General features: G+C 41.7%; 1 protein-coding gene across 24 annotated transcripts in view; it reads right to left on the reverse strand.

Annotated features, from left to right (window-relative positions):
• TNIK (TRAF2 and NCK interacting kinase) overlaps window positions 1–22,114 on the reverse strand; it is a 405,867-nt gene that overhangs the window by 162,946 nt on the left and 220,807 nt on the right. For 23 of the 24 annotated variants that reach the window (XM_021071173.2, XM_084990277.1, XM_084990278.1 and 20 more), the window contains exon 3: window positions 8,588–8,644. In XM_021071173.2, the coding sequence (XP_020926832.1) occupies window positions 8,588–8,644 (57 nt within the window). Of the gene's footprint in view, window positions 1–8,547; window positions 8,645–22,114 lie in introns of all 24 variants that reach the window. The other variant, XM_084990271.1, reaches the window with a different exon arrangement.

The following is a 22,114-nucleotide window of genomic DNA, read 5'->3' on the forward strand; positions in this document are numbered from 1 at the left end:
CTGCAAGAGGCACCTTAATAACAACTATAGGCACTGAACACTGTTCTACCTATTGAAACACAGTTCTACATATTGATTCCTACCACTGCTGAGATACTGTTGATCTTGTTGAACCACAATGGAAACTCCTGGTCCTTCCTCTCTTAAATGGCATAATATTTAATTAATAAACACTACACTAATAGATGTGCACTTTTTATATCTTACTAGATGAACATCAACATGTCATGGTTCTACATATTGATCTCTTTAGTTCTTTATAAAGAACTATATTTCTTCATACATGTGGAGTAAGTGGAGGTTGAGCAAAATGCCTGGGTTTGAGAGCCATGTCAAAACTAGGATAAACCTGGATGAGTGACAATGTGCAGTGCTCTTCTTCACCACTAGACGAACCTGCTCTCTCTTTACTAGGGTGCGATGTGTAACCCAAGGGTGACATGCAACCTTCTCACACCCAAGCCTGCACTGGTGTATGACTGTGAATTTAAAAACTAGGTTTTAACTCTAGGTGTGCTGTCATTCATGTGGATACAGTCTATTGTATATGATATGACCTATATTCTCAGGAATCCTCCACCTACAACTCAGGTAACAGCCCACATTGGAGCAGGTCTTCTTTGCTGGAGGTATTAACATTGTAAATGATAACATCTTCCCTTTTGGCTTTGGAAACCAGAAAAAATAACTATCAAATCCCCCATGGCTTGTAATTTGGTTTTGATTTTCCTTTATCTTACTTTCTCGTCTTTATATTTTCTCTGGTCTCTTGTTCCTACAAATATGATATCATTTCATATAGCATCTACTATGTGCCAGGTCCTAGGTCAGCCAGCTCTGCAGGAGGTACCAGGATGGTTAATGCACAGTTCCGGGCTCACTAAAGTGAGCAGGCTTTAAATGAAAAAGAGATGACTTTTTATGAAGGGAAAACAAAAGGTGAGCTTCAAGTATGTTAAAAAGCTAACATACTGATGAGGCAGTCAAGCCACCAAAGAGCTCAACAAAAGAGAACCAAGTGAAGTCGGAAGAGGGACATAAATGTGAGACAGGAAAGATGTCCTGGCAAAGGAGGATGGATCTATGGAAGGAGACCCCCAACAGTCCATGACCGAGGAACTTGGTAACAAATCTGGATCCGAATGGCCAGCTCAGTGATTCCAGGCACCCCTACCTCTGTGTGCCAATCTCACCTTCAGGCATCTCGATTCCAGTAGGGGGATAAAAGAATTAATTATCATTTGATAAAATGCTCTGAGGTGCACAAATGAAAGACTCTACCGAATAGAGACCATCATGATGGAAAAATACTTTTAAAAACCAGTGCAACGAAATGTCCATCTTCATTAGTGCAGGGTAGAGACAGTAGTCCCAGGGCCATTTTCTGCTCTTCAGCAATCTCTCCAGCATGCATGTACACACATACGACAAGGCCACCCACTCAGCATGCATGCGCATGTGCAGAGACCCAGGCACCCACAAGCCACCAACAGAAGGGGTAATCAGTATATAAGGAGAGATGCTGAAGTATGCATGGAGTGAGCAGCTCAGCTTGTCCATTTTTAGAACTCCAGAAGCTTTTCAAGTTCTACGTGCTGCACAGCACACGGAACTGAGACACTGGAACTAGCTTCCAAGGTGGAGGGCATTATGGAGACAAAAAAGTATTTGTTTATCTTTTCCCTGTTTAAAGTTCTCATCATGCACTCTATCAGACTGGTCTGTCTGCTAACTTTATCTACCTGAACAGCCCCAAAGAGGTGTCTGGAGGAGTGCCTGAGGCAGAGGAGCAGGGGCAGGGATTCCTGGACTTTGCTGAAGGTCAAGCTTCCATAGCTGGGGGGGTTGCCTCTCTCAGCCCTACTAGCATCACCAACATTTGCCCATCCCCTGATCGCGTGTAGCTGTCACTCCATCTCGGAACCTACTGGCCAGTTTCCTTCTTAAATTCTCCCTTCACACTCTCTACACCTCTTGAAAGTTAATCAATATTCTGATGAAATAACTGTTCAATTGTTTGTTAAATGTGTTTCCCTCATGCTGGAATGGAAGAGTCCAGAAGACAGTGCCCATGTCTGTCTTATGCTACTTACCACTCTCACCCCAGAGTGGAGCACTTTCATTCATTCTTAAGTGAATAACAAGTGAAATACCGTGACTTCGGTCTCCAGCTTCTGGGATGTAGCCTCACTTTCCCTCCTGGATCCTGCTGGACACGAAGTCATTTTGAGAGCTCCCTATTGTTCAGGGGAAGACTAATAACTCTGAGGTGGTACAGACAGGGCTGAATCAAACTACTTATACACAGTAACAGTGGAGCTAATGCTCCTATGGCACATATGACAGGCAGTTCATAACACAGGCTACCATCCTCAGCTATAGCTCCAGAGGTTCAGGGCACACTATAAAAATCCTCTTTTCATTTCTATTGACTGCACTATTCAGGCATTCACCACCTCTTACCAGGACTAATATTTATTGAGGAACTGTTATGTACTAGGCACTAGATATTATATAATTTTAGTTTGCAATATTTGAATTCCCCTCCAGCAGGTAAGAAACATGAGATTCAGACAAGTTAAAAAAGTGTTCCCAAGGTCGGTAAGGAGAGCAGTGGGGTGTCAACCCGGCTCTATCTGAATCTGAAGGCTAGGCTCTGGTGATTCCCCGCCCCCTCATGGATTCTTCATTGTTACAGCAAGGCTGTGGGGAGGTGGGCACACCTTGAGGGGCTGGGTTTGAATTCCAACTCTACCATTTGCCATCTGTGGAGCATGGACACATTATTCAGCTTTCTGTCACTTAATTCCTCATTTATAAAATGGATATATTAGCACTGATCCTCTAATGGGAATTGTTCCAAGGATTAAATGAGTTAGTATTTGTTGTATTAAATACTAAGAACAATGCTTGGCACATAATAAGCCATTGATGATAGCAGTTTTAATTTTTGACCATGGCTCTTTGTTGTTGTTACTATTATTAATATTACAGTCTATGCTACCAGTCACTCCACTGAATTACCTTCCTTTGGGAAGAAGGAACAAAATGTGCCTGAAGCAATGTGTCCCTCAGTTTTTTCAAATAACCTAAGATGAAAAAAAATTTTTTTGGTCCCATGTCAGTAAACATTCAACAAGCCCATTAACTGTAGGCAAAGCACTCTACCAGAAGCTACTGGGAGAAGACCACTTCTTCACTCTTCAAAAAGAGATGGAGATGGGTGGTAAGCTTCACCTATGAATTCAGTTAAGGAAGACAGAAATAGAAACTCAGTAGAGCAGAGATTAAAATGGATCCTTCTAGTAGGCAAATCCCATCAAGGTACTTTGCTGTTTAACTTCTAGCTCCCACACTGGCTCCAGTGGTGTGGGGAAGGGGCCAGGATAGACAGCTTTCCAATTGTTGGGAAGGGGTAGGGGGGTGTAAAAAACCACCTCCTTTTTATATCTCTTCTATATTTTGGCTTTTTGCCTAAGACTATTTGTTCTAAGGGTTCTATTGGGAAAATTAAAAAGCTTGAAAACCATTCAGTTCCTTCATGACCTGGCCCTGACTTGTCCAGATTCATCTTGTATCACTCTCTTCTCAGCGCCTTTTTTTTTTTTTTTTTTTTTTTTTAATCCTAAGATGCAACTATGTAATAGTTTCCAGAATGTGTCCACATTTAGCCTCCATGCCTTGGCACAGGCTGTTTCCTTGGCCAGGAACATTTTCATCTGATTGTCCTCCTGGGCTTAATTACTACCCCTCACTGCCATATCACACTTTATCAGTAACTTTATTTATGAATTTTATGACGATTATAAAATGGATTAGTTTTACTTACAAGTATTTAGAGCAACGTTGTATTACTCTGAGCACCCCTTCAGGCAAAGGACCACTTTTTCATCTTTTTTTTTTTTTCTTTTTAGGGCCGCACCCACAGCATATGGAGGTTCCCAGGCTAGGCGTTGATTAGAGCTACAGCTGCCGGCGGCCTACGCCAGAGCCACAGCAACTCGGGATCTGAGCCACGTCTATGACCTACACCACAGCTCACGGCAGTGCCAGATCCTTAACCCACTGGGCAAGGCCAGGAATTGAATCTGCAACCTCATGGTTCCTACTTGAATTCGTTTCCGTTGCGCCACAATGGGAAGGAACTCTTTTTCATCTTTGAATTTCTAATGTCTGTCATAAAGTAGGTGTTTTGTAAAGTTTATCAAATAAATTAATAAAAAATCATGCTAAATTAAACACTAAATAGCCTATATTAATTGAGGACCTATGGCAATGTGGTTAACAGGATGAACTTCAAAGACAGAGTTAAAATACCCAGGTTGAAATATTCACTGCACCATCTGCACCTTAACATTAAACAAGGTACTTAATGCACCTAGTTTTTTCATCTCTATAAGGGGATTAATAATGGAGTCTGGTGGCTGTTGAGGGCATTCAGTAAATCAAGATATGGAAAGTATTTTAAAAAGTGCTGGCTCATAATAATCACTCCATCAATGTTTTCTGCCACTATTATTATTTTGGGCTGGAATATAAAAAATAACCTAGAGAGGCACTTTGCTTAATGATTAAATAGGTTTTAAATATATCCACTATAATGATACGGTCTCATAATAATATATTTCTCCCGTTTTTACCTGCCCAGCATCTTTCCTACCCTTTGCTTTAACAGCTCTCAGGTTTTTCTTTGGGGCATCCTTCTTCCCAACTCTCAGCCCCTGTGGTAGGTTCCAGGGCCAGGCATCCAACCCTGACATGGCTGAAGAGAAACATGAATTGGTTATGGGATGGTGACATGGCCCAAGCTGAGCCACTGATATTCAGACTGGCATTTGCTGGGACTAAGGGTAATGGAGTAATTAGAACATGAACCTGAAGCTGCTAGTGGAAAGAAAGCAGAGCCCAGAATTGGAGAGAAATAAAATTCCTAGTCAATCAGGTGACTTCCTAGATCCTGCTGAGCTTTTTTTTTTTTTTTTTTTAATATATGCAGGACAATGAATTCTGTTTTCAGCTTTATTCATTCTGAGCGGGGCTTTGGTACCACAACTCAGAGTGTCCTGAGGAATATGATCGCAACCAGGCATTGTAAAGATGGAAGCTTAGCATACTAAGTTATTATGTTGTTAAGTCCTGTATGGGGTCCAAGGTATCACTGTAAAGGGACTAGTTTACACCAGGAATTTTTGTCCAAATGAAGATGGGGATTATTTGCAGGGTTATTAAAGAATCATAGTCTCATCCTACTCAGTGACCAGTAAGCCATAAATACAAGACCCTAGAAAACTGTTCTCTAACTCTGATGCACATGAAGCTCTTTCAGCAGCAGAAAAGGCAACCTCTGAGGCTCCACCCAGGACTCTTCAGCAAGCCCAGGAATCTGCATTCCTGATGAACATCCCAGGGGTGCTGATAGTCCACAGATGCTGCTCGTCCACTTCGAGTAACATTACCCTAGAGGGTCTAATTTTGTTTAGATGATTAGAGTACACAAATCCAGCTGGGAAGGAATCCCCCAAAGCGACAAAATGCAGAAATTCTCATAATTATTTCAGAAACTGAAAGAACTTCAAAGACTGAGTCTGAGTTTAAGGCCTAATTCTGAAGCAAATATTAGCAAATGTGGAAGCATCTCAGCTCTAAAAACTGAAGAACATAAGCATTATATCTAGTTTTATCCATGGCTATTTTCTTTTAAAAAAGGAAGTGGTAGAGAATAAAAACAATAATTAAAAAATTGATTTCAAGATTACAGTTTTATCAATTTCATTACAATAAACTATAGTAACTTTGCAGAAGATCACTGCAAACAATTAACAAAGCCGACCTTTGAGAATTCATCTCAGAGCAGCTATAATGAGCACAATTATAATAATTGGTAAGAAGCTTTTGCAGCATTCCATAATACACAAAAGACAACATGGTAGAATGAAATAGATTGTTTTCTGAGGATACCACATGAGTTTCACAAAGGAAATCTTATGTTGACTGTGATATGTAAGGGGTGATACAAGAGTCATTTGATGATGTATCATACACCATGGGAAATAAGAAAACCATTTCCCGATGTGTATCCATGTTTGTCTTTGTCAAGAGTCAGTGGTTACGTAATGGGCAATATGTGCCTAAATCAGGGAACTAGCCAGCCCTTTCAACAGAAATTCCTCAAGAGAATTAAGCCTAAATACTATAAAGCATCCATTGTGTGCAATGGATTGACTCTCCTATGCATTGAAAATGATGCTAGCTCTGTATCATCCTTGAGAATTGAGAAAATAGTCTTTGAATCATTTTCTTTAGGCCTCAGTTGCCTTATGGAATCCGTTGAGAGAGGCTAAGTGACTCTCCTTAAACTAAAAATACAAATACTGGGATAAATCGCTGTGCAACTTTTATGATTCCAAGGAAGGTGGTCTAGCAATAGTATATGGTTCTCTGAGCTATTTTAGGTCTCACAAATAGAACCAGAACAAGTGATATTCAGTGCTTTCAAGTCATACTTTGTGCGTCAATATACAGCTTTGTGCACACTCGTGCTCTGTGATTAATGATGTCCTGGACCTCAGCTGCAGTTCTGCAGGGCCACATAATAGAACTTTACAGCATGAATGTCTTGGATGCCATCCATATCCATTAGTTGTGCAACTGCCAAGTGCATCACATTATTGGAGATCCTATTCAATCCAAGGAAAATACAGTAGTATGACTTCAGCAGAATTGCAAAATAAATTCTAACTTGTTTTGTGGTGAGAGCTCTGCAAAAGATTTACACATTTCTAATGGGTTTCTATGCAGAGAATGATAATATCTGATTTGACTTTTTTGTGTCAGACCCTACTAATTAACAAACAATACAAGCATCCATTCTCCCTTCATTCCTGACTAGTAATAGAACTCCAATTACCTGGACACATTGGTAGAATCAGAGACTACATTTCCCAGTTTCCCTTGTGGCTAGATAGAGCCAATGAAAGCATAAGTAAGCAGAAATGCTATACGTAAGTAGAAAATATTTTACTGGAAGAGGCTGTCTTCTGTACCCTTCTGCCCTCACCGACTCCGCCCCTCCCCACCTCCTACTCCCCTTTTTCTAGCCTGCCAAAGAATGTGATCAATGGAAATCCAACAACCACCTCTAGTCTTGGAACTGACCTTAAGTGTGGAAGCTGTGTGTTAGAATGATGGAGCAGATAAAAACACCCTCCTATGCCACCACATTACTGCTATACATTCCTGGGCTGTCGACTCTAGATACCTTTAGCATCAGAGAGCCTAACACCTCCATCACACCGAAGCCTCTGTTATTTTGAGCTTTCTCTTGCAAGTGGCAGAACCTAAACCTAATTAAAATAAACTACATGGATTTTCTTATTCAGTAAAGGCCAGGTGAATTAATAAATCAACTGGGATTAAATATTAGAACTGGCTTGCAACCTCTGAGACTGGAACAATGTATTTATGACAAATATAAGTATTACGTTATCAAGTGCTTATAAACATATGGGAACAAAATTTTTTACTTGTTAAAAAAGCATATAAATTTTAAAATGCATATAATTTAAAGAGAAATTCTGATAAATAATAAGGAAAGGAAGGAAGTCAACACAATGTGTGATATAAATAAAAAATAGTGAAATTAGTATCATAGTTAACAGTGTAGTATATAATGTATACTTATCAAAGGTAAGGAACTAGACCAGAGAAGGTACAGATTGAAGTCTAACTTACAGACATTCTTTGCATTTTTCTTATTTATATACTGCTTCTTGATTACCTTTGTGTGACCCATTCATTCTATCTCTCTTTACATTAAATAATCCATTTCTGGGCCAAAGGGAAGACTCTTGTCTTTCAGCTTTTATGAACAGCTGACAGACAGCTTAGAAAAATCCCACAACAGAAAATCATTAACATGCTTTTGATGTCCATGAGTCCTTTCAAGTCTGATTTTTGCTCTGTATTCTAGAAAAGGCATTAAAATATTTAAAATAGACCTGGCAAAAAAGGGTTGAAAGCATAAAATTGTATTTAAAATAAAGTCTATTCCTCAGATTGCTTTTGATCATCCAGGCAGAAATTTTGTTTCAGTGATGCTCTATAACAATAAGTATTTGTGGTTATTGTGATTATTTGGTCAGTAATATTCTGCAGAGGGAAATATTCATGTTACATATCCTGCTAGGATTTCAGAGCTATCCCAACTCTTGTCTACTCCAGTGTTAGGCGCACTTTGGGGAAAACTGTTAAGACCCACCTCTTCTATGTAATCTCAGTATTACTCTTTTAATACCTTCAAATACTTGTCCTGTCTTCATATGCAAATGTCCTTGGTGTGTTTATGTAAATTATTGGCACACACTGTTCTTCACTCCGGCTACATAAGGCAGTGTGTTAAGTACCTAATTTAATTAGAGTGATTTATCCATGGTCACCTCGGTCAGCTGTGGAATACTCTATTAAGCACAAATGGGGAAAGGTCTTAGATGTTTAAAAAGATTCTATTTCCAAAAAACGGTTTTTCTCCATCACTAACTTCTCTATTACAAATATATAGCTTTGAAATGGCAAGATAAAGATACATTACCCCTGTGACATCCATAACCTTAATGGCTGCAAGCTGGCCTGTTTTGACATGACGACCCTGTAAAGAAAAGGAAATTTTAAAGACTTTAGTTCTGAGCACTATTAGGTTCCAAATGTAAAGAACAATTACATAGGTTAATGTTACACAGTGCCAATGGCTAAAACAGACAGACACATAAATCTTTTTATTTTATTTTATTTTTTTGAGGGCCATACCTGCAGCATATGGAAGTTCCCAGGCTAGGGATCGAATCAGAGCTGTAGCTGCTGGCCTACACCAAAGCCACAGCAATGCCAGATCCGAGCAACGTCTGCGACCTACACCACAGCTCACAGCGATGCCAGATCCTTAACCCACTGAGCAAGGCCAGGGATCAAATCTTAGTCCTCATGGATGCTAGTCAGATTTTTCCGCTGAGCCACAATGGGAACTCCCTTTTTTTCTTTTTTTTGTAGCACTTGAGACACATGAAAGTTCTTGGGCCAGGGATCTAAACCGAGCTGCACCTGCACCTATGCCACAGCAGTAGCAATGCCAGATCCTTAACCCATTTCACCACAGCAGGAACTCCAACACATAAACCTTAAATGCTTTGAAGACTGATCGCCATTTAATGTTTATTTTGTAAAACTCTCCATCACTTTCGGGGTTTTTTTTCGGGTCTTCTGGGTTTCTTTTCACAGTGGTTATCAGGTTAAATAAAAAAGACAACACTGAATGATTTGGTTCTACCTCCTCTCCAAGGTGAGGAGGGCTTGAGTGAGAGGTGGATTTATGTAGAAGGGAAGCCAGATCTGGGTAGAGGAGACACAGGTAGCTCCTTGGTCAGAAAGCACTCAGTGTGTGGGTATGTGAGGAGACTTTCGTTTCCTTGATTATTAAAGTAATCTTGTATTGTAACAGTCTCAAATGGATGTGATTCTGCTGTTAATCACTGAAGCCTGTTAATCTATCTTTATCTCAAAAGGGGGCCTAAAACAAAACAGATAGCAATCAATCCAAATACATGGTCAGAGAGACAGTATTGAGCATAAGGAACTACTTCCCCAGACAGGGTGTCTCTGGTCTTTGGAACCACAGGGAAGCATCAACCACATGGAATTGGAAGAGAACAGGGTGTGGTGAGGGGCAATCCCTAAAGAGAAGCTTTCTTTGCACTTGCTCCTTGAGAAACCTAGAGTCTGCATCTGACTCTCAGTAGTGAAGATGGTCAATATTCACTTCTAAATGCATTTCCCTACCAGTGATATCAGGCAGTGAGATACTCTCCCAGATCAGCTGGATTCAAATTCCAGCCGCATGACTTTAGGCAAGTCCTTCAACCTTCTAGGTCTCAGCTCCCTCATCTGAAAAATGGAAATAATCATAGTATCTAAGTCACTGTATAACAGGGAGGATTAAGGGAGATAATGTATACATAGTGCTTGGCAGCATCTGGCACAGAACAGCCATTAGCAGATGCTGGCTATAATTAGGTGTGGTCCTGTCTTGCGATAATTTTTTTCTTCTTTGTCTTTTGTCTTTTTAGGGCCACACCCGCAGCATATGGAAGCTCTCAGACTAGGGGTCTAATCGGAGCTGTTGCTGCCGGCCTACTCCAGAGCCACAGCTATGCGGGATCCGAGCCAGCAATGCCGAATCCTTAACCCACTGAGTAAGGCCAGGGGTCGAACCTGCAACCTCATGGGTCCTAGATGGGTTCGTTTCTGCTGTGCCAAGACGGGAACTCCCTTGTGATTAATTTTTAATGTTGTCTTCCCTTTTGGGCTCCATGTGTCACAAAGGCAAGGACCATGTCTCATCACTGTACTTTCAGTACCTGGAGCAGTGGTTCCTCTCCTGTGGATGGGGTGGCATGTTTATGCATGGACACAGCAGGTAATGGGGGCATGTCCACGTGAGACTGGAGGAGAGAGGCTTGGCACTGCCTGCTTCTGCACTCTGCATATAGCTCAGCTTTTTGCATGTATCAGCTTCCTTCACCTCTCAAGCAATTCTGCTCCTTCTCTTTCTTCCTCACTCAGGAAAGAGCACGAAGAAGACATTCGATCAATCATCCAATATGGTTGTGTAGGGACTTCAACTTTTAAGAACTTGAGGGAGGGGGCTGAAGTGTTACCCCACAAAGAGTCCTAGACCAGAATCCCAGAGGCCTGGTCCTGTCTGTGACCAGGTAGTTCACTGGGGGCAAGCTACGTAGCCCATCTGGACCCTAGTTTCCCCATCCTCAAAATGTGGGGAGACTAGGCTCAGGGGTTGGAGGGAGGGACCACCCCTTCCCACTCCAAGAACATTTAGGAAAATTAGTTAAAAATTTAGTTTTCACAATGACCAAGTAGGGAGAATAGTGCTAGTGATATTCAGTGCCCAGGGGCCAGAAACACAAACTTCCTTCAGAGCCTGGATCAGTATCCCATAAAGGAGAAGTACCAACAGTGCCCTCTGCTGAGAGGCACTGAATGACCTCCAGGGTTGTCTTAGACCCAATAGAGTCTGTGTTGCTATCATGATCACCTTAGCAAAGGAATCAGCAGCTCCTCTTTAGGAACAGAAAGTCTTTAAAGACCATGAATCATACCTTAAACAATGGCTACTTCTCTGCTAAAGCAGAGAAGGAGGGTAGGGGAACTGCAAACAAATACCGAGGGTGTGGCTGACATCACACAGCTGAATCACCCTGAAATTCTCTTAATGGTACCAAGCAGCTAGAGAAGAGGAACACCTGGGTATGTCTTGCAGGGACCCTTAAAAATGACTCCCTCCCTCTCTCCCACACCACCTTGGCAGGTTCCCACCTACTCTTACCTGTGGTCCTTGACACTAAATTATTTGCATTCTCTAAATATACTGTATGGTTTCTGCTTCTCTGATGGTGTCTTTTCTTTTTAGGTCTGCACCCATGGCATTCGGAAGTTCCCAGGCTAGGGGTCGAATTGGAGCTACAGCTGCCAACCTACACTACAGCCACAGCAACATGGGATCCGAGCCATGTCTGCAACCTCACTGCAGCTCATGGCAAAGCCAGATCCTTAACTTGCTGAGTGGGGTCAGGGATCGAACCCACATTCTCATAGATACCAGTCGGATTCGTTACCACTGAGCCATAACAGGAACTCCTAAACTTACTTTGTAGATTCAATTCAAGTATCGCCTCCTCTAAAACCTCACTGCCAGTTGCCCCTGGCCTCTGTGCTACTAATGAACATATCCATGTTTCTACTATGCACTGACCCCAAAGGACCACTGATTTCCTTCTCTCCTTGACTGAAGCAGAGGCTTGACCCTCTGCCTCCCAATTCCCTCTCTTTCCCTGTGGGAAACTGTGAGACACCTCTGCCAACACAGTTTGAGAAATGTTACACTAGCAACAAGGAATCTTCTTTGAATAATTTGTTACAGGGACATGTCAACACCTAGTTCTTTCCATCAGCAGCCAGGGAGGGAGCAGACAGGATACAAGCAATCCACTTTACATTTCAAATGGAAGGAGCGTTGGGCATTGAGCAGTTCTTGGTTTGAAATAAATATCCGTAGCTTTTTTGAACTTAGGGTACATGGTTGTTTTTGTCTTTGTTTTAGTAATTATTAGTTGTTGAAGGTAACACTGGAAAAGAAAACAATCCACTTCTCCTCCATTTTAAATTTCACTTCCAAGCTAAAAGAAGAGTTCTCCATGGGTCTGACAGATAACTGAATAATACACCTCGGGGATGGCGGTTTGGGCTTAAATGAGCTCCTGGAGGTGGAACAATTGGCAGCCTCAGCTCTGTTCCAGACGAAGGTGTCCCGTGCTCTGGAACAGGAAGGCTGCTGAGCTGCCAACCTTCGATGAGGGAGGCTGCCCAGTGTGAGTTGCCTTTGACATCACTGGAGGATGCCAAAGAGAATTAGGATCCAGATGAAGGCAGACTTTGAGGGAATGGCTAGGAATTAGCTGACCTAAAGATCACTGGAAACCTGAGGCACAGTCACTGTTAAGATGATGTTTCAAGAGACAACTTCATAAAGTCACAAATAAATTGAGTAGGAAAAGCCCCTAAGGTGCCTACTACAATCTTACAGAGATGAGGTGAAAATCTCACAACTAATGAGGAACCCAAACCTAGGGCACTTTCTCATCTGTTCCACTGTTGCCTTCCAACTCCTGAATTAGAAATCCTTATCACTAAAACTTAAATATATATATATATATTGCTTTTTTTTTTTTTTTTTTTAGGGCTGAATCTGCTGCACATGGAGATTCTCAGGCTAGGGGTCAAATAGGAGCTATAGCTGCTGGCCTATGCCAGAGCCACAGCAACACAGAATCCGAGCTGCATCTGCGACCTACACCACACAGCTCATGGCAACCCCGGATCCTTAACCCACTGAGAGAGGCCAGGAGTGGGATCTGTGTCCTCATGGATGCTAGTCAGATCTGTTAACCACTGAGCCATAATAGGAACTCCTAAACAAATTTTTAAAATAATCTTTCTTTTCACATTTCACTTAACCTGAATTAAACATGAACCAATCATCTTTGTTTCATGTAGGATTTAATTTTTTTTTTTTAATTGAGGACAGGAAACAAGGAGGATGTTATTATTACAGGAGAACGTGAGGTAAAAGTTCAATACTACTCCTAATTTTAACTTACTTCCACTTATAAGAGATATTTCAAATATAAACAGAGTCCATTTAATTTGTATCCAAAATACATATTCAAGCAAGGATTAAAGAAGAAACTTTAAAAGAGACAAAGAGTTAAAAATTTTTATCCACAAAAATTTGGAAAAAATATCCTGTCAGATTACAACTGCTGAGTCATTTCTTAATAAAAGAGTGAAGGAAGTTTTTTTTTTTTTTACTACTGAAATAACCGACAATAATAAAAACAACAGACTAAATATAGAAAGACAAAACTGATATTCTAGTATGACCCAAAGCTTCAATCATATCCACAAGCATAAAAAGCAGCTCAGAAAGAAAGGAGGGCAAAAAACTCTTTCAAATCAAATCAGGGAAAGCACAAGCCATGCAGTCACTCAGCTGGTATGAAACTGAGCCCCCCTAAAACAGAGTTCCTCTGCTGAGTTTATGATCAGCCTCTCTATCCAAAACCTTGTTCCCGTTCCGGTCTCACATCTGTTCCCCTCAGGATTGAGGGATATCAAAGAAAAGAGGGGACTGAAATTGAGCAGGAGCCCTCAGGGCCCTCCTGGGTATAAAAGCCCCTGGGTGTGCCCTGTTTCCTGTTTGTAGAAAAAGGCTTTAGTCTCCTAGACCTTTCTGAATTCCAAAGAGCAGGCTCAACAGCTATCTTTGTGTTGTTGTATAGAAACGAACCCCCTGCCCCCACCCCTGCCACCAGGTGGAGGATGGTGACTACACACTGACCAGAAGGTTGAGTTTCCAGAAACATCATCCTGTTATCTCACCACAAACCAATCAAAAGAAGGCCTATGAGCCGATCATACATTCTAAGACCCTCTTCCCTAACACTGTCTTTAAAAGCCCTTGCGTGAAAGCAATAGGAGAGTGAGGGTCTCTAGCCATTCTCCTCACTTGGTCCTTGCAGTAAACATTTTTCTGCTCCAAACTCTGACGTTTTGGTTTGCTTGGCCTCACTGTGCGTCAGGCACATGAACTTGGATTGGACAATAGGTGGGCGCACTTCATCCCAGGGCTTAGACAGACTCACAAACCCATTCTGTTCCCCTTCTTCTACCTCACGTTTGAGGTAAAGAACTGTGCTGACCCTTATTCCATACAAAATATCTCAACGTCGCAGTCAAATCTAAACCATTCAAGGATTATAGTACCTTCAGCCCTCTGTATCTGCAGGTTCCACATTCACACATTCAAACAACCTGAGATAGAAAATAATAACAATAAAAAAAAATCTAGAAAGTTTCAAAAAGTAAAACTCAAATTTTTCCATATGCCACCAATTTATATAGCATAGCATTTACACTGTATTTACAATTATTTATTTAGTATTTACATTATATTAGGTATTACAAGTAATCTAGAGATAATTTTAAAATGCTATGGGAGAACGTGCATAGATTATATGCAAATACTATGCTGTTTTATGTAAGAGACTTGAGCATCCACAGATTTTTGGTATCCAAGGGGGGCGGGGGTGGTCCTGGACCAATACCCACCCCCAACCCCCATGCTTCCACAGATACTGAGCAACTGTATTGCCCCTTTACCTACTCCCTAAAATAAATACAAGACAAAAACTACAGTTTTGTCTGAAATGGTCATGCAAACCTGGGCTCTGCTATTGCTGTTATTTTCTAAGGAACAGCAAGATGGCTTTAGAACTGCTAGCTTGATGTAAGCCTGGAAGAGAGTCCTTTCATTTCTAGGTCACCGAAATATTTGTTTCCAGCAGAACACATGAGCAAACCTGGGTTGTGGAAGATGCAGACACTCCACCCACAATCTCCATTCCTCCTTGTCCAAGGACTCATACAGGTAGTGTGTTTTTAGCTCTTTATGCTTAGCTTAGATTTGATCCTGCCTTTATAGAGGAAGATTTCTTCAATTTCCTAATTGCAAGCAAGTGCCCTCACTTTTGTGTTTTCACAGCATCCTACACGAACCTACTAATCATATCCAATACGGTGATTTTCAAAAATATGCACCATAGGAATCATGAAAATAAATCAAACACAATAGAAAAAAAATCACAGTGTAGAACATGTAATAACGGCAGCCATTGTTTCATGGGTCAAATGTTACGGTTACATCTACCACCTGTCATTGATACAAAAAAAAAAAAGGTAGAGTATAAAAAGACTCATCTTCTGCAGCCTGATGATAGAAAAGGCTGAAGACCGGGTCCAGGAATTGATGCACCACCCAGATTCTCCTTTCAAGACTGAAGTATTAGACAGCTCACAGCCAAGGCCCTCTCTGGGAATTTCTCTCAGCCCAAGGTCACGCTCCCTCCTGGAGATAACAAGATCCAATGGATGGCTGATACAGCAGCATGAAGCCTCAGTCCTTTAGTCCTAAAGTCAGGCAATCCTGAGGAGTCTGCTTGGCTCCTGACCACTCCTTGGGACAAAGCCCTTTGTTGAGACTGCACTGCACTTAAACCCCTTCCTCTACACAATGCTACTCTCTTCCCAGGTGTGGATCCTAAGAACTCTACAGTAAAATGCCTACATTTAAATCTCCATCTCGAGATCTGTTTCTGGAGAAATCCCACCTAAGACAGCTGGTGCTAGGAAGGGCCTAAGGAGATGGGCTCTCAGAGAAGCTGTCAATAGAACTCCCATCACTGGTGGCAGGTGGCTCACTGATAGCCTCTGGCATGCTATAGCAGTGTCACCATCAATATGTTTGCTAGTGGGTAACCGAAGCAGGGCACAGCTGCCAGGGAACACTCTGGTGAGTTCAATATTTCAGACTTTTGAGAGTTTATTAGGAAAATAGTAGTAGTATTTTATCAAAATTCTATTTGATAAAACAGAATCAACAGCTTTTGCTGATAGACATTGATATACTAGAGAAAGACCATAGAGAACAGAGGTGATTGATCATCAACTGAAGGCAATATGTGACAATCGTAAGGGATGTCAGCTTAATATTCCAAGGTGTGTGCAATATCTTCAATCAAAATGGGAACATCACTTCCGTAGGTGCCAAGGGCTCGGGGAATCGGTGATTTCAGGCTTTAAAGCACATCAACTTGGATGTCTCTTTTCCAAGTTTCAGAGTCTCATTCCTTCCCAATCAGGCTTGAATTGAGAATCCGACTCTGACTTCTACCCCAGTCATTAATTCCTGGATCTGGTCCTCAGCTTTTTCTATCAGCAGGCTGCAGAAGATGAGTCTTTTTACATTCTCCTTTTTTTTTTTTTTTTTGTAAACAGCAGCAGTTGAGCCTAAGAAAGGCATGGTGAGTAGGAGCTCAGACTTCTCAGGAATGAGGAGATATGGGTCATCCCAACAAGTCTGCCATATAGACCAGCAAAGATGCTCACCAAGGTAGGGGAGATTACGTAGGTGGTAGAGGAGGGATATGAAGGGCATCAGGTGTAGCCATTAGACAATATGTAATGGTGGCAGCTTCTTCTTGCAACTTTGCCTAGGAAAAGAGACCAGCCAGAATCCTAGAGGAGCTGTTTCCAGAACTTATTATACAAAGCAAGTAGATCCAAGCATCATAAGAAACTGGCTATAGTGGATGCTGTGGTGTGCTACCCCTATCCCTTCTTCAGGACCGAGGTTCTCTGAGTCTTTCTCGAGGAAGTGCCTTTAGTCAAAGAGAAATTGGGCCCAAGGTCATGCTCCCTGTAGAAGGCAATGCCCCTTACCTGGAGGTTGCAAACATTCAATGATTGATTGATCCAGGAATGTAAAAGCATACATGACTTACGTCAAAGTTCGAAGGGCCATCCTAGCTCCAGAGCTTCTATTTTTGGAATTGCCTGGGGCTTTGTAACTGCAATTCCTTGCCCAAATCTGTCTGCACTTTCTCATAGAACTGATCCTGACAGTACCTCCCAAAACACTTCCTACAAGCAAATCTCCTCCTCAGAATCTATTTCCTAGGGAACTCAATCAAAGACTCACTCTATGTATCTACCTAGCTATCCATGTATGTTCCTATCTACTTACCTACCTACCTGTCTAACTGTGTTCTTGGTATTAATGTTAAATATTTCTTACTAGATCTGGGGTGAAAGTTTTTAGAAAAGCTCTGACCTAAAGGATGAATAGAATAAACTAAATCAAGCACTGGGAAGTGTATGTGCATAAAAAGAATAGCATGTTCAAAGGTCCTGTGGAGTAGATATTTAAGCCTTTGGGTAACTGAAAGCAGTCCAGTACAGCTGGAACAGAGCATATGTATCTAGTGAGTCCTTCACAGGCCACTTGGAGGAGTTCATCTTTATCCTAAGACCAATGGTCAGCCATTGAAAGGATGGAAGCAAGGATGTAGAATCATTTACAAGTGTGGCATTTTGAAAAGATCACTCTGGAAGCAAGGCAGAGAAGAGAGGAAACTAGAAAAGATGATGGAAGAATAATAGCACAATGCTGTTTAGTAATTCATGTGAGAGATAATGACAGCTTGGATTAGGAGAGAAGTAATGGAGAAGGTAAGAGGTAGAAAGAGTCCAGAGATATTCAGGAGGTCAAATCAACAAGACTTGAGAATCACCCCCATTTTTCAGAATGCTTGATAACAGCAGAGACTTAATAAATATTTGCTAAATAACAGACTGAATGAAGTAGTGATGTCTGAGGGTTGTATTCAGATTCTTGGTTATTACCATCCATATATCCACATCAGTTTCTTCCATCTTTCCCCCCAACACACACACACACACACACACACACACACACACTTTTATCCAGCCACAAAGTATATGGGAGCAGATTGATGTGAGGTTGTGAGCAGGAATTACAATCATTTCACTTACAAATAAATTAGAAGATTTTAGGGGATAAAGTTTCTTTAAACTCTACAGAAAGGCCAATTTACTTCCCCTCTCCATATATCACAGAGAAACCAGAAATTGGTTTTAGCTTTTCCTCTGAGAGTGAAGGTGAACTCTGACTTTTCCACTCACAGTAAAGATTAAAGCATAGTTAAGATACCTATCTGAACATCTTCAGGAATGCTACCCTTCTTTGATATAACATGTCTTGAGGCAAAAAAGGTAGACAAGGCAACTTTATGAAAAGACTCTAAATCTTTATGATCAAGGAACAAGAATGTTCACAGAATATGCTTGGCACAGTGTCTGCTCCTAGGGTTTCCCCAGGTTAACAGAGCCTCTCTTTTTCCTTGGCCTGCATATGCATCCATCTGTAGCTCAAAAAATCCTCCTTCCCATATAGGCAGAACTGTGATCCGGACCTCACCACTCCCAAACTGTGGCAAAGATGAAGCAAGCTACTGATACAGGACAGTTCCCAAGCAACAGCTCTCCATTTCAACACCACTCACTGTGAATTCCTCTGCTTGGCACATCCAAGAGGCAGAAAATGGATTGTTTTCAAGACTGTTCGGGGCTGGGCCAACTGAGAATTGAGGCTTGTTCACAGACACAGGGCGGGGAAGAAAAGATCTCATCTCATTTTTCTTTGTTAGAAACTAGTATTCTTCTGTCTTCACGGCTGCCAGTTTGGCTCAGTTTATAAAAATCAAAATGGATGATTAAAGGAAAAAAATCAAATAGTCACAATTCTGAGCAGACAATCATTAACGTATGCAGATTCCATGGCAGGAAGCCTGATGCCTGTACCCACGAAAGGCATGCACAGCTGAAGTGACAGCAGTGACGAGCAGACAGGCTGTGGGGTGATGAGAGCTCAAAAAAGTAGCAGAACCAGTCTCTTGGCCATGGCCTTGAGCCAAGAACACATTTCCCAATAACCTCCTCTCTCAACCCAAAAAATGAGCACAAAGTAAAAGACCTTACTGGCTCTCATCTAATTTATGCCACCCAACTTCAGTAAAAGGAGAGGAATAAAAAGCTTGTTACAAAATTTTCCAGAAACATAAAACCACTCAACTTAAGCAAACTTCTTGAGAAGGTCCGTTCATTAAATGTTCTCACTTTTTAAGAAGTCAAAATAAACAACTCTATGTTGGTTCCCAATGGTTATTTTTGGTTTTATAGGGGTGGCTGGGTGAGATTTTCATGCTGGATGCAATCTGAGAGCCAGGCACAGGTGTTTTAGACCACTTGGGCAGAGAGGTCAGGAATACCCTGAAGATACAAAGATGGGCTGTTCTCAATGCAGTCTGCAGAAAGTTAAATGTAACAAAGTGTATAGCTCTTAATGGCTTACCCATGTGCATTGTATCAGAACCAACTTCTCTTTCATCCGTAGTCCCTAACACCTTTGGACTTTCAGTATATAAGGCACATGGCTTCTACACAGAAAGCTTCTCAGAGGCATTGCCTTACATCTGTTTAATCCTCTGACATTGCCAAGGACAGCATCTCGCAAAGAGCAGGTGCTAAATCATGCTGGGAAATGTGACATTTCCAGTCCTGGTGGACCTTCTAAGAGGCCTCCAATCACAGTGAACAGAGAGACTCAAGTGACCCATCATGGAGTAACCTGGGAGAAGCTTGGTAAAATTGGAGGAAATGCCTGCTGAAGAGGGGCAGAAAGCTTTTCTCTTGAGAAAAAGGATACTGTACGGATGGCTCATGGTACGGGAACCAGAGGAAGAAGCCACTTGGTCCACTGTGAGTGTTTTGCTCAAGAAGGTTTGGTTTGTGCTCTCCTTCCCAAGCGTGAACACACACACGGGGCTGCAGAGTGACCCTGGAGGCCTGAGCAGACATTTGAATTCTGCATTTCAGAATCTTGCAGGGAGGAAAAGGTCAGGGAGAGAAATCTACGACAAGGGAAAAGCAAGGCCCTGATGCTGCCCAGCTACAATTCCTCTATCTCTGCCTCCCCTCTTCTAGAGAGAATACGAACCTCAGGCAGGACAGATCCAACCACTCCTGGGGAAGAGCAGCACATTTTTTAGATTTTGAATCAATAGCTCCCTCTCTATGGACTATTTTACAAGGCAACTCTGTCTTCCCCAGAGAACCTCTGCAGACCCCTGTGCTCGCTCCATCACACCTCCCAGCTGCAGATTAAGGAGATATATTATGTCATCCCTTCAGGCCTTGCATAGGTTGGTCAGTTACAGCCTGACACTGGTCCCTGTGGTCAGATTTATAACCACGTGGTCAGGAGTGGGCGGGGTTGGCTTTGCCCTAGGAGATACCAAAGGCACAGAGGCAGAGATAAATAATAATAATAAAAAGGCAGTGCTGCATTTCATTTCACCTAATTTATGGCTTTAATAGGAATCCAGTCCACCCACAGTGCCGTCTGGGTCATTTAACACCAGGACATCATTTAACACCAGCAGCAAGAATGGGTCTGGAAGCTCGGAGCTGTGCAGGAAGGGAGAGGATCCCACCAGTGTGGAGAGCAAAACAAAGGCAAAGGACCACAGTGTTCCCAGCTATCATTCTTGGGGCGGCAGGAACACAAATAGGAACCCGTTTGACTCTTTACCAGGGCTGTTGATGAATAAACCCTCTCCCACAGTGTCCTCAAATCTCCAGAAGTTTTAATTAAAACAAAAGAAATGTCAGCAGGAGAAGCACTGGAATATAATTAGGGCCCACCAAATCTAAGTAATATGGGGAAAAAAAGACTAGTAATGAAAGGGAAGCTTTCATGTTCTTACTGAATCCCTGCTCTGTTGCTGACACAAAAATCAATTTCAATAGGCTTTAGTTGTATCTGAGCAGGAACACAGGCGACAGATGAAATTTAGTGAGCAATTTACTGGAGTCATAATGATTTCCATGAAAAAAAAGACTACAATGAGCGCTCTCAACTAAATGCCTCTTCTGTAAGAATATGTGTGTGTGTGTCTGTGTGTGTGTGTGTGTGTGTCTGTGTGTGTGTGTGTATTTAAAGATATAGATGTTGGGGATAAAAATTTTGATCAGGTATATATGTTTTAGCCTAAAAAACCCCTGCAACCTCACACCCTTTAGGGGGCAATATGAGCCCCGCCCATAGGAGATATGTGGGGATGCCTGGGGGAGTTTTTTGATTGTCACGAGTACTCACTGCTGCTACTGATATCTAGTGTGTAGAGGTCAGAGACGGTACCAAACCTCCTACAACATACAGGGCATTTTCCTCCCTCGACAAAGAATTATTGGGTCCCAAATGTCAAAGGGGCTAAGACTGACAAATCCCGATTTCAAAAGAACTTAAATTTGACATTTATTAAGTGCTTGATGAATGCCGAATTCTATTGAATGTCATAGCCCCAGAGGCACTAAAGTTACAAAGATCAAAAGATAAGGCCTTGCTCTCTGCAATCTTTAATGGAGGTAGGGAGGAGATGGAGGTGTCACTGTTTCCACTTTGCTCAGCAGTTTTTACATGTGAGGGGCATATTTCTCAAATTCCAACACCCCTAGCATTTCAGATAATACCCAAGAGCCCGTCCATCTGACTTTCGTGTTTTGCTAGTAGCCAATTCCAAAATCTTCACTGACTCTCAAATAAGCAGCATTTTCTAAATTTCAAGAAACAACTGATAAAGTAATATTGAGGCTAAACAGAATTTGGTTTATGTTTGGACACAGAAGTAAAATTTTTGCTAATTACATTAATTCTGGAAAGACTATACTATTTTCATTCCTCAACAATTGTTAGCTCTTGTCAACGACCCTTCACCTCATGATGAAACTTTATGCTTAAAACATAAAGGTCAACTATACAAGAAAAAAGGTGTTTGCCTTTATCCAACATAAGTTCTTTGAATGAAAGGACAGATATAGGAATCTTGCCATTGTTGTAAGTGATCTGCTTCTAATAAGGAAAGCAGAATTCTTCTTCTCCTCCTTCTCCCCCTCCTCCTCTCCCTCCTTCTTCTCCTTCTTCTTCTTTGTCTTTTTTGGGCAGCACCCACAGCATGTGGAAGTTCCCAAGCTAGGAGTTGAATCAGAGCTACAGCTGCTGACTTACACCACA

The sequence above is a fragment of the Sus scrofa genome, chromosome 13 (assembly GCF_054392235.1).
Source record: "Sus scrofa isolate SSC_HxYL_T2T_F1_AM1 chromosome 13, Sscrofa_HxYL_maternal_Yorkshire_Landrace_v2.0, whole genome shotgun sequence".
Taxonomy (NCBI): Eukaryota; Metazoa; Chordata; class Mammalia; order Artiodactyla; family Suidae; genus Sus; species Sus scrofa.